The sequence below is a fragment of the Sardina pilchardus genome, chromosome 18 (assembly GCF_963854185.1).
Source record: "Sardina pilchardus chromosome 18, fSarPil1.1, whole genome shotgun sequence".
NCBI lineage: Eukaryota > Metazoa > Chordata > Actinopteri > Clupeiformes > Clupeidae > Sardina > Sardina pilchardus.
Genome location: NC_085011.1, coordinates 30,679,763 through 30,692,224, shown reverse-complemented (window position 1 = coordinate 30,692,224; position 12,462 = coordinate 30,679,763). Strand labels below are relative to the sequence as shown.

Sequence of the window (12,462 nt, the reverse complement as noted above, 5' to 3'; positions counted from 1 at the left end):
CGGCGCCCCTGCTCTCCGCTCTTTTACTGTCCCAGAAATAGTTGACACAAAATTACCGAAAAATACAAAAAAGAAGAAAAAAAAACAATCCGGAAGGGAAAAAAAACGACTAAAATATGACCGCCACGTCAATCTTCGCTTGGTCACTGACAATTTAATTATAACGCCAATAGATGGCGCCCTGTCTTGACATAACGTGCACGTATACAGCCATGGCCGATAAGAGAAATCTGGTGATACTGCAATTGTATGAAACCTGTCCCGGGCACCGCCTCCAACATTCCAGAGACCGCATGTTCACAGTGACTTCTGCGAGTCTTAAACAGTTCACGTAAATCTTGAAGTTGAATGCTTTCTCTTCCGTCAAGTCGCAACTATCTTGGGCATCATTTGAGTGAGTCTACTTCAGAACTTCTGTGGACAGGGGAACAGCCGTAGGTAATGTCAGATTATCATGAAAACATCTGTCGACACGTTATGTCTGAGGTTACTCCAGGTGATGCTTGTGTTGTTGACAGGAATTTTGTTAATCAGCAACTGTTTTTTTCCCTTCATATTTTGTATCTAATTAACAAAATTTTAATGAAATTGTCGTTGTGAATAGGATAATCTAGGTCTAATTAACAGTAGCTCATAGATTTATTGGCTGAAACTTGACAGGTGATTGATTAGACTACTATCTAGCCTACTTGTTCTGGCATCTCCGCTAGCATCGGTTAGATTATTGATTGAAATTGTGATACAGTAGGCTAATGTAATGTTGCCTACGAAATGTTATCTCGATTCAAGGAAAGGTACCCAATACACGCTGAAGTTGATGGACCAATGCCAACGAAAATAGTAGCTCCGGCTGTTCTACCGCGGGGAGATGTTCGCACTTGCTCAGCAATTCCACCATGGTGTAACGAGTGTAAGAAGTTGTAGACTGTCAAGAAAGTTTTGCAGATGAATGTTAGAAGTCTTACATTGTCTCTATTGCTTCTCGTCTAGAGTATCACAATGCATGGATTCGTTGTGATAATTGCAGTTTTCACCAGTGTTGTCTCGCAAGAGGCAGTGGAGCCGATAACATATACGGTAAGCGTTCGACAACATGCTTATCAAAGGGAAACTATACGCCAAACTATTGTTGTATTCATCAAACAGGATGGAAAGATTAGCTGCATGAACATTTTAAAATATTGTTCTTTTCTGTGAAATAATACAGGTCATTTGTTTATTTCCCATAATAGTGCACGGATGGTTATGAGTATGATCCCATTAGGCAAGTGTGCAAAGGTAAATGAAAGATTATTTTAAATGTATTTAAGTGTAGTTTATGTTTCTACAATTGTTACTATGCCATTTTTTTCACTGCATACTATATTCACTTTCACGAATAGTGCTTTGGCTATACTGTAGGCTGTAATAGGCAATTGTCTGTATGACATTCAGTATCTTATTCACTGCTTATTTATCCTTCAGATATTGATGAATGTGCCATTTTGTCTGATGCCTGCAAAGGAGGCATGAAGTGCATCAACCACTATGGTGGATACCTTTGCCTTCCTCAGAGTGCACAGATCTTTGTCAGTAATGGTGATGAGCCCAGTACGCCTGCTGACCCGAACACCCCCAGTGTGCCCAACCAGCCTACCCGTACCCAGACCCAGACTAACCGCAGAGTGGTCCAACCTGGTGGAGGTAGAACAATTCGCTGCAGTCCTGGCTTCGCCCTTGATGAGCAGAACCTCTGCAGAGGTGAGAACTGATGCTGCTCTCTCCTGCTGCCACTGCCTGTGTAGGACTGAAATTGTGTGTACAAGGACAAGTTGCTTATCAGAAACAAACTGCATGTTATACATACACTCAACTTTCTATTTGAATACATAACACAAGCTAGTAGCACAGATCAGCACATAAATTAAAGTACATTTTGGTAACACACACACAAAAAAGTTTGTAATAACCAGTAGTCGAGTTGAGGGGGGATGGCATCCCCCTTTGGAATTGATATGGTCAAAATCATCCCCCCTCTGAAACGGCCATCCCCCTCCCCATCTCCTGTAATTTTTCAATGAATGTGGAAAATCACCACTATTTCACTTTCAACGTTTAGCTTTTGCGCACATCGAGGTTAAAATACTGTGGACGAGGGGCATGCTCCTCCTATTGTCACGGCAATCAGTGACATATAGAAGCATGCAGCCTTCTTTTACTGTCTATGTGCACGACAGGTGATTTCATTGAGCAGCATCATGGCCAAGCGACAAGCAAAGTTTGATCTAAGGGAAGTCGGCTTTATTAAGAGGACAAAAAGTTGATGAATTAGAAAGAGTACATTTATACTCAAACCTGAAACACCCAGTCTCCCTTGTTTGCTAAAGTGAAGGTACCTAGCCCGCTAGCGAGGGCTAGGTGTTCACTCCAGCTGTTTCTGAACAAACTTGCCATAATGTAATTGGAAAGGATAGGCTACCGTAGCGGCTCATGGCGAGTTAGCGCAATGTTGTCCAACTTTTTAGGTCATCTTATTGAGAGTGATGTATGAATGCATCCTCACCCACACAAAAGAATAGTTTTGTAGTGTGCGGTTCAGCAAATAGACAATGTCACGAGGTGGCTGAAGAGACAAACGTCTGAACATGTTCATCTTTAGAATTATTATTCCGCTGTGCAGGTAGCCTAGGCGCAAAGAATACGCTTTTGTTTTGCATTTTTAAAGGTAGAACGTAAGACTGAGACTGAGCTACAAAGTATCCCACCAACATTGTTGTGTGGCAATTAACGTTTCTGTTCTAGGCTACTGTATGGTGGTAGAATTCCAGAGTGAAAGCAAAAAGTCTCAACTTTTTTTGTTGGTTCCATTTAACTTGGCTACTGGCTAGATTGGGAATTATAACAAGTCATCGTTGAATGCATTAAAATGATGTCTGGTTCACTAATTCAGATCTGATAGATATTTAGTATATTTAAGTGATAATGTTACTCTGAACTGGGAGCAATTTTAGCAACTCGACGTAGACAAGATCTAAAATGTTAGTGACTCATAAAATGTACATGAATTGGAAGAAATTTAGGATTTGCCAATGTCCAGCAGGTCACACTATAAATGGACTAGAATACAGGAAATTGCATCTTAAAAAATATTTTTTTTCTGGGGGAGGACCCCCATACCCCCCGCAAGACTAATACCCAGATGTGCATTTTAAAATCCACCATCCCCCCTGCAATTTTTTAACAACTCGACTAATGGTAATAACTGATCAGATACAAGAAAAATATAGATCTGATTTGAATGTCAAGATTGAAAGCAAGTGTGACACCCCCCATATCAGCCAAGATTCTTATTTCTCAGTGCATCCAGGGCAGTGTTACCATTTTTGTGAAATTCTATTTTTGGTGTTTACGTTTGTCATTTTTGACATCCCATTTTAGAGCAAGACACTCGTTTTTTATTATTATTAGCCTATTATTATTGTCTACGCGTAGTTCTAAGTAGGCCTATCAGTATTTCATCTCTGTGATCCATATGAGTTTTGTTATAGCCTAGATTTCCGTGAAAACTCATCCAATTCAACTGTAGGTACATATTAGGGATAACGTCTTAGTAATGTGGTCAAATGAGCAAAAACACGCCCTGATCAATTATTTAATAAAAAGTGTGTGTTACATTTAACCCCGTGCTCTGCTGCGCTATGAAATCGTACAGCATAGCCTACCCTGACTTGACGCTTAATACCGCTCAATCTAGCTCACGTTCAGAATGATAAATTCGAAATGTTGCGTGAATGAGCATATGCTGTTGTGTGGTTGTGTTTTAAACAAGGGCACTTTTACCAGGGGCGTGCGGAGATTTTGAAAGGGCAGGGGCTCAAATTTTTAAAAAGGGCACATGGAACAACATTTTTGTCTTTAGTGGGCATCTTCGCACTGCAAAATATAATCTAATGTTTTATAGAACATAATGCATACGAAAGCTAGAAAAGATACACACAATTTGAATGGTGTAAAAACTGGAACTTAAGTTTTACATTCCCTAGCTAGCCTATAACGCTTTAATCATGTGCCACAATATCATGTATCAATACTTGCGTTGATTTGATTTTGATTTTTAAATAATAAAAATTCAAAAAGCATAGGACTATACAGATTCGTACATTTTGACGTGTATGTCATCACAGCAAGCTGACAGCTCGACGTGACTTTCATGTTTGTGTAGGCCTGACTGCCCTGAAAATGGCAATATAAGAATGCATGTAGTTTGACTTTGGGGCTGAGCAATTTACAGAAATAGGTGGTGTGTGCCTTACAGAAATACATGGCCATTTTTATTTAGTGATGAAAAATGGTGTTCTGATCTGACCTGACTTGTTTGCGTGGTAGCACACATGACGTAGCCTGACTCTCGCCAGACCCTTGTAGTTCCGCCATGCTCCACCAGAGGCGTTTCGCTGAGCTCCACACAAGGGTCTGGACGTGAGGGCAATCCAAACCCCTGCCAGTGATCAAAAAATGAGCAACCAATCAGGAGCGCCGAAGCGAGTGTTTGATTAAAATAACAATGGCGGCACGCAGCGAGGAGTCTTGTGCTGGCATTGATTCTGCTATTTCAACCGTTTTGTCGAATCTATCGAGTATTCATTCTTTAACAGATTAGCAGAGAATAGTTTTGAAGACATTTAGGCTATTGGTGGCAAGGATGTTTTTACTCTTCTTCCGACTGCGTTTGGCAAGAGCTTGAAGAAGCCTAGCACGTCATTCAAGATAACAGGCAAGTGGTTTATCAAATCACGTGCGAGGATGTTTTACAAGGACCCGCCTTCAGAAATACATCTCCTATCGAGAAGTCCCAGATCCTTGTGTGAAGCAGACAGCGAACTACAGGATCTGGCGAAAGTCAGGTTACACATGACGTGCACACATGATGATTCTCTATAATAACTTTTTACTACATTGCAATGAACAAAGTAAAGGCAAAAAAGTGTTTATTTGTCAAACAAATTTCGATGCAATAGTCTTGAATTGGATACCATACAGGAGTTTGCTAGGATCTCAAAACCGGATTATGAATGTGCCTTGCCATAGAAAAACACATGATAACGTTGGATTATGACCATAGGCTATGCCATAAAACCCCCCCCCAAAAACACAGGGTAAGTGGAGCTAAATTAAGTTATTATTTTGCTGTCAGTCACTTCATCTGTTTTATTAGAATGTTGTATTTGGTATCTGTGGATAGCTCTGTGTCTCCTCTTTCATCTGACATGCGTGCCATATTTTTCTGATCGCGGATTCACGAGTAAATCAAACGAGAGTAATGGTAGCTATATGACATTATTATTTGTTTGTCACTTCGTCTGTTTTTATAACACAGAAGGATGTATTTGGTATCAATGGAAAGCTCTGTTCCTCCTCTCTCATTTGATATACATGTCATGTCTGTGCGATGCCGGGTTCGCGAGTAATTCACGTGAGAGTAATGGATGCGTGGTGAACGCAGAGCAATATAGACTGTAAATTATATACTTTGATTGGTAACACTTTACTTGACGGGTTCATTCATAACACATTCATAACAGCTGTCATGAACTGCACATGAAGCATTCATGACTGATTCATGAAACGTGACTCAACATTCATACCAGCACTTTCATGAATGTGGAAGACAAAACGACGTAAACTTGTCAAAATAAGAGTCCAACAATCTAGTAATCCATATACAGGGTATTAAGAATCCTCTCCAGCGTTTGTAAACATCTCATGAATATTTTATGAAGTCTACTTCAAATGTCACTTTACTATACAAGTTGTGAAGTATTCATCATACTGGGAAGTGATAGGCTACTGATCATTTGTGGACCTCTGAATGGTTGGACATTACTGTTTTATATTTATAGACAATTTTGCATTCTGCAGAGGTTACTATCATAAAATAAACAAACAGACAAACTAAATTCTCCTGGACACTGGACTTCCCCGTTGACTAAGATGTGACATGATCAGGTTGGCTAAAACAGAAAAGACAGCAATGCTCCTTTGTGATTGTTGGACTTTTATTTTGACAAGTTTTTGACGTTTTGTCTTCCACATTCATGAAAGGGTTGGTATGAATGTTGAGTCATGCTTCATGAAACAGTCATGAATGCTTCATGTGCAGTTCATGACAGCTGTTTTGAATGTGTTATGAACGAACCCGTCACATTTACAGGCAGGCATGTAGGCCTACGCTGATGGCACTGTAGACGTGATAGAGCCTATCAGTAGGTCCGGTATTAAACTATGGCTGTGGAGGGAAACAATATAGTGGCAGTAGGCCTATGCTTGTGATTATAATAAGAGGCAAATTGTTACAGGACAACCTACACTGACTTCCCCAATGCTTCCCCGCAGCACATTTCATTTTAAAAGTATATAATATAGGATGAACAAAGTCTATGGACTTGCTATATATTAAATCCAGTAGCCTAATAATTAGGCTATGTGCCACGTCAGATTTCGCAAGTGATGTAGTAGGCTACATTTAAAAATCGACAGCCGTCTGTGAGACTATCCATTTCATGAAGAGCTATTGTCTTGTGCGATCATTCCCCCTCCCCCACACTCGTCTAACCAGTTCCCTAGACATTATAGCCTACCTATATGCGGCATTGAGGACGACCGCCTGCCTCCCTCCCCCCTCTCTCTCGACAATTATGTAAATGTTGTGTTGTTGCCTGGAGTTGAAAGGATGGCCTGTACGATAAGCACTCAGCTGGCTCCACATACACCTGGCCACCACAATCGAATCTTATAGCTGAACTATAATACCAGGCACCTACTGTCAGGTTAGGTTACGCGCCGACCTCTGTGATGTCAATGACCTAAGACTTCTATGTGTACAGATAAACCCCGGACTGTCTAGAGGAAGGGGGTCAAGTCTTCCCAAAGAATAACCAGGCTTTTTAGTACATAAGAAGTCAGTGGAACATCAAGGCCCTGACAGTTAACTCACGCGTAAAACATTCGGTCTCAGTAAACAGCTGAAACTCAGGTCATTTATAAGAGGTGCTTAGTTTCGAGGCTTAAACTAAGACTTAGAAGGTATAGAAAAGAATCACAGAAGAGAGACGTTATCTTTACCATCCTGTTTGGGAAGTGGTAGCCTCATCCCAAAACAGAATACAAGCTGAAAGAATCGGACGTTGGATTAAAATAGTTTTATAATTCAGCATTTTTAAATAGGCCTACAGCAAAAATGCGGCACAATACAGCTTGTTGGTTACAATATGTAGGAAAAAGATAATTCCATTTTGTGGTGAGAAGGAAAAACAAAAGAAATTAATCCAATGTTGAAAAAGGAAAAACGTAAGAAATTAATCCAATAGTGTCGAAAAAAGAGTCCAAATGAATGCTCGTTCAGTGATCCCTTGTCCGGGTGTAAGGCCACGAGCAGCAGGTGGATGATGCGGAGTTCCGATGTTCACTGGAGCACTAAGTCCCGCATACTTGGTTTCGCGACGACGTACGGAGTTCACATAATAACTATCAGGAGCTACAGAGTAACGCAACACGTAAGACGAGGAAAGAAGAAGAAGCAGCCCCGATCTTTCGTTGACCTGCTACTTATAGTCCTGATTTTTCCGTGACCCCATGGTCCTCCCCTACACATTCCTGGGGCGGTGCCCTCTTCACAGAACTTGATGGAGACTAAACTTACTTCAGAACATTCTAGACAGTCAAAGGCACACATCTCCGGGTTACAGAGCGGAGTTTTACATACATTCAGTGTTGACGAGAACATTCTAATTGAGACAAAGATGCGTTCAATATCGGCATTTACAGATTTTAACACACAAACAGTTTATATTTGATAACAGGCATTACACATTAAGATGTAGCATGCATATTACATTCTATTGAGAGTACTTGGTTACATTCAACATTCATAGTGTATAGCCTACTTAAACATGTTGGTTGGTTACGTACAAACATCGTACACATTTGCGTTCAAACATCGTAGGCTACACATGTTCATACGGAGTATGTTACATTCAGAATTATAAGTATTTCATTGCATTTGGTTACATTGTCGTGGTTTATTAATCAGGTAGGCTAAGAAGAGGCATGTCTTTATTGAAGGCACGTAAGTCGTTTTATAGTATTTTCATACATTATTCCCCAAATTTAACCCCATATCTAACGTAATACTTCTGGTATGTTGTATTGGCACTTTCATAGCATAACATTTTGTTCAGTCATTCTGTCGTTTATTGGATAAGAATTTCATAGCGTCATTCATCCAGTCTTCACAACTTTCAGTCTCACACGCTCCTCATCACCAAGCGTTCATTTCAGTCTTTCGGAGCTATTTGTTCAAATAGGCCTAATCACACACACTCTTCAACAGTTACGCACATTCCTTCTCTTACATTCAAACTGGCGCACTTGATTCAACAGTGTACTATATGGTTTCTGTTACGTTACTTTCTTTATCTACTTAAGCATAGTTGTCAAGGCAGGTGTCTCTCCTTGAGAGGACATCTCACAGCTGGCTGATTTGCGCTGACGCAAAAGCAGCGAAGTGGGCACGAATTCACGCATGCGTTCCGTGCTCCATGGGTGGGGCCTAGGAGTCACGACAATGTAAAAATGTGTGTGTGTGTGCGCTGAACCACAAATTCACATTAACTTCTCTTTTCAGCAGACATCACAAAGATAAAAAAAATCGTAAAACTGAGAAAATCTTTCATTTTTTGATAAAAGAATGCCTTTTTGTCTTAATGGGTTCCGGTAAGGTTCGTGGAGTGGGTTTCGAACTCCGGTCGCCAGCGTGCGGTACAGATGCCTCAACCAGTCGCGCCACAGCTCGAGTCTTTTTACCTTGTCGCTTAGCCTACACTTTAACACTTGCCAACAAATATAAGGGATTCAGTCAGTCGAGGTTATTTATCCACAACGCGGCATGCACTTGAAACGCCGACCAAAAGTTCTGACATGTTAAACTGACATTAGTCATTAATTCACCACATGATAAAATGCTCATAGCTTGACGCACAGTAGCCTACGGTAGTCTACGCCTATCTCTGAATCAACATGAACATGCATACTGAGGAACTTATTTCGCGGAGCTAGGCCTACTAGTCGATGGTTACAATGAATCCCTCACTGCCCTATCGCATATCTGACCATCCATTGTTACAATGTTACAAAATGCGCGATCTTCTCCATGCATAGCCTACGGTTATAAGTAAAGTGACAAGCATAGGCATGTATTAAAGAGATTTCTGTTAAATACATTTTATTTTCAGTTATCAAAAGCGGTGGGGACAAAATCTGTGTTAACAAGTGCTGGGTAGGCTACATGTACCCAGCGTCGCCGGTTAAAATGCACATGCCTCCGTTTTAAAATAGCCTATACATTTCTAAGTATTCGTATAGCATATAAATGTAGCCTAAATGTCCATCTTGTCCATCTCTTTCGTCTTCGCCTTGACAAGATTCACGGACACGGAAATGCGATCTTGTAACCGTAATGAATTCATTAATTAATCCAAGGTTGCCTATTGAGTCTTTCAGGTTGAATTGAAGGCTATTTCCTTCTGATAGGCCTATAGGCGATTTTCTAAAACCATTTTCAATAATTTCAACAAAAACGTCGTTTGATTAATTTCGCCAGTCATCACCTTCATTTTAATGATTAAATGAGACGGATTAAATGAGACGGATATGCGGAGCATTTCTCTCCCTCTCCATTGACCAAAACGTTGCTCTGGCATCTCTGCTGGACTGACTGAGTTATAGGCTACGTCGCGTGAGAGAGCTGTGGGGTAGGCTGTAAAACATTCGAAAACTCTGCAACTGCAATCTGACATGCCGAGCGTGTCTCTTTTCTCCGCTTGTCACCAGCGCGGTGTCTTCGGGTTTTTCCGTGTTTTCCGGCATGAGCCGAACCTTCATGTTATTAGGGCGGTCTTATGTTGCCCCCTTGCGGTTGCAGTTTTAATTACAAAGTCCCGAACTTTCGGGATTCCCGATCTGCGGCAAAGAAAGGAGCATTCTCAACCCGTACCATCTGTACAGTGGGTGTTGGCAAAGATCCTTAAGGCGGAGCAAGATAAGTCATCGTAGTTCATGTCTATGGGCGCAAAACAGGGACCACTTCCTCTGCATAAAGAGGCGCGTCATTGCGTGTCAGACGTATTCACGGATTTCATCAGGTCCGTTTCCACAGGTGTATGAAATCAAGCACTCGATTATCAATGCAATTGCTATCAGTTGCTTGATGATGTTCCAAAATAAGATTGCTGCTCTTTCAAGCCTTCTACATTTATTAGTTCTAATATGGAAAGTAACACACACAAAGCATGTACACTTTCAAGGAATTGAATAAAAACATCAATGGAATAATGCAAATATGTCGCGGCTGCTCTCATTAAGTTACCCCAGCGCCATCTGGTCGTCGTTAGCACAAATCAGGATTTAGTTCAGCTGGCTGGCTAATGTGTTGTCAAGGTAGAGCGTACGTACGTAGCAACCGGCCAACATGTAAGGGATAACGGCCGACGAGGTGACCGGTTCGATGGAAATAATGGCTAGGTGGAGGTCTAGAACTCTAGTCTAGTTACCTCCGCCGTGCCATTATTTCCATCGAACGGGTCACCTCGTCGGCCGTTATCCCTTACATGTTGGCCGGTTGCTACGTACTAAAATGGTTCTAAAATGGATGGTTGCTATGGCCAAAGGCCAATCGTTAGTTCTAAATGGCTGGTTGCTACGGCCAAAAGCCAGTCGTTAGTTCTATCTCTCCCGTTGTCAAGCGGGCATATCCCATGATTCTGATTAACTTTAACTTGGAAAGATCGCTACTTTTGTAGCCCACATGCATCCAACTAGCTACAATCCACCTCCATCATATGCTACAATGTTACTATGGTTCTGCACGTCTGTATTTCAGCTTGGATGCAACGTGACAGTTCATTTAAACTTCGCAACGAGTTTGGCGAATTAATTTTCAAGTGTGCTACGGGAACTACTTCAAAGGTAGCAGGTTATACGAAGTTAATGGCCACCCCATCAGCCAATCAGAGAAGAGAATTCCATTGTTGAGGGAGATAACAGCAGAATAAACAAGAGGGGCACACCTGATATAAAGTCGATTTTCTCCAGACTGGAATGCTCAAAAATGCTTAAAGGTTGGGTACGGAATTCGCAAAACGGCCGGCAGATTTTGAACATATACAACCTCAAGTCCCGCCTCCATGCACGCACATTCATGCACGAACGAGAATTCAGATGCAGAGGCTGAAATGAAATGCCAGCCTGGCGTCTACAGCACTATGAGCTCTAGTCTCCATACAATCGCTCACATCAACTTCCCCAATTACATTCTTTATTCACCTCCAAAGGGTTGTAGGTAATAGTTCCACAAATCAGACAAGGTAGATGATTTTATAGCCTACATTATGGTAAAAGCACCTTAGTTTACCAGCCCTTTCGTTCGGAAATTCTAAAACAACGATGCATTTTAATACACCTAAATAACATTTGATATACCTTACATTTCAGTAGCCATAGGTGTGTATATTTGAACAGAAACTGGTTTGGTTCTTACCAGGGCGTTTATCTTCTGAAATATCCGAGTTTAGTGCTGGCCCGTTGGTTCGCCTATTCCGCTCTAGCTCCAAGCGGTTAAGTTTCGGTTTCATGTTTACAACACTCTTCGAGTCACGGTAAAATGTAATTTTTGTTACATAGCTTATTTATTGAGGTGATTGAGTTTCCGTAGGTATCCGCTGCCTTAGTTTGTATAGAAATGAAGTGACACATACAATTAGAGGGGAACATTATGGGACGTGCAGCAGGCCTAATTAGTTTCGTTTCAGCACTGACTCGCGATCAACAGCTTTCGTACTATGTGCACCATAGACATGATGTGCACGAAAGGGTCGCGCGCGCGAGGGGGAGGAGGAAGAGGAAGACCGTTAGATTGACGAATGAGCTGTGAAATGATGGTATGGGGTTTAGAATTCTATTGGCTGGAGTTTTTCGAGCCCTGCCCGTTCCGCAGATGATTGACGTGTTTAATTTCCATTTCAGTGCTTCCAACTCAGTGGCTGTAAGTGGGTTACAGATGGTACGGGTTGAGAGTGCTCCTTTCTTTCCCGCACATCGGGAATCCCGAAGCATCGGGACTTTGTCATTAAAACTGCAACCGCAGGGGGGCAACATAGACCGCCCTAATAATATGAAGGTTCGGCTCATGGAAAAACCCGAGGACGCCGCGTTGGTGACAAGCGGAGAAAAGAGACATGACGCTCGGCATGTAAGATTACAGTTGCAGAGTTTTCTAATGTTTTACAGCCTACCTCACAGCTCTCTCACTCGACGTAGCCTATAACTCAGTCAGTCCAGCAGAGATGCCAGAGCAACGTTTTGGTCAATGGAGAGGGAGAGAAATGCTCCGCATGTCCGTCTCATTTAATCATTAAAATGAAAGTGATG

At 41.6% G+C, this 12,462-nt stretch overlaps 1 protein-coding gene across 8 annotated transcripts in view; it reads left to right on the top strand.

Annotated features, from left to right (window-relative positions):
* Positions 1-260: 260 nt before the first annotated feature.
* The window catches only part of efemp1 (EGF containing fibulin extracellular matrix protein 1), a 67,279-nt gene continuing 55,077 nt past the window's right edge, over positions 261-12,462 (top strand). For 5 of the 8 annotated variants that reach the window (XR_009936282.1, XR_009936281.1, XM_062520256.1 and 2 more), the window contains exons 1-4: positions 268-438; positions 991-1,077; positions 1,233-1,278; positions 1,465-1,740. Coding sequence is in view for 6 of the 8 variants with exons in the window: in XM_062520256.1 (XP_062376240.1) it covers positions 1,000-1,077; positions 1,233-1,278; positions 1,465-1,740 (400 nt within the window). In the remaining 2 variants the exon portion in view is untranslated. Of the gene's footprint in view, positions 439-990; positions 1,078-1,232; positions 1,279-1,464; positions 1,741-12,462 lie in introns of those variants that run through there. The other 3 variants (XM_062520251.1, XM_062520250.1, XM_062520253.1) reach the window with 3 other exon arrangements.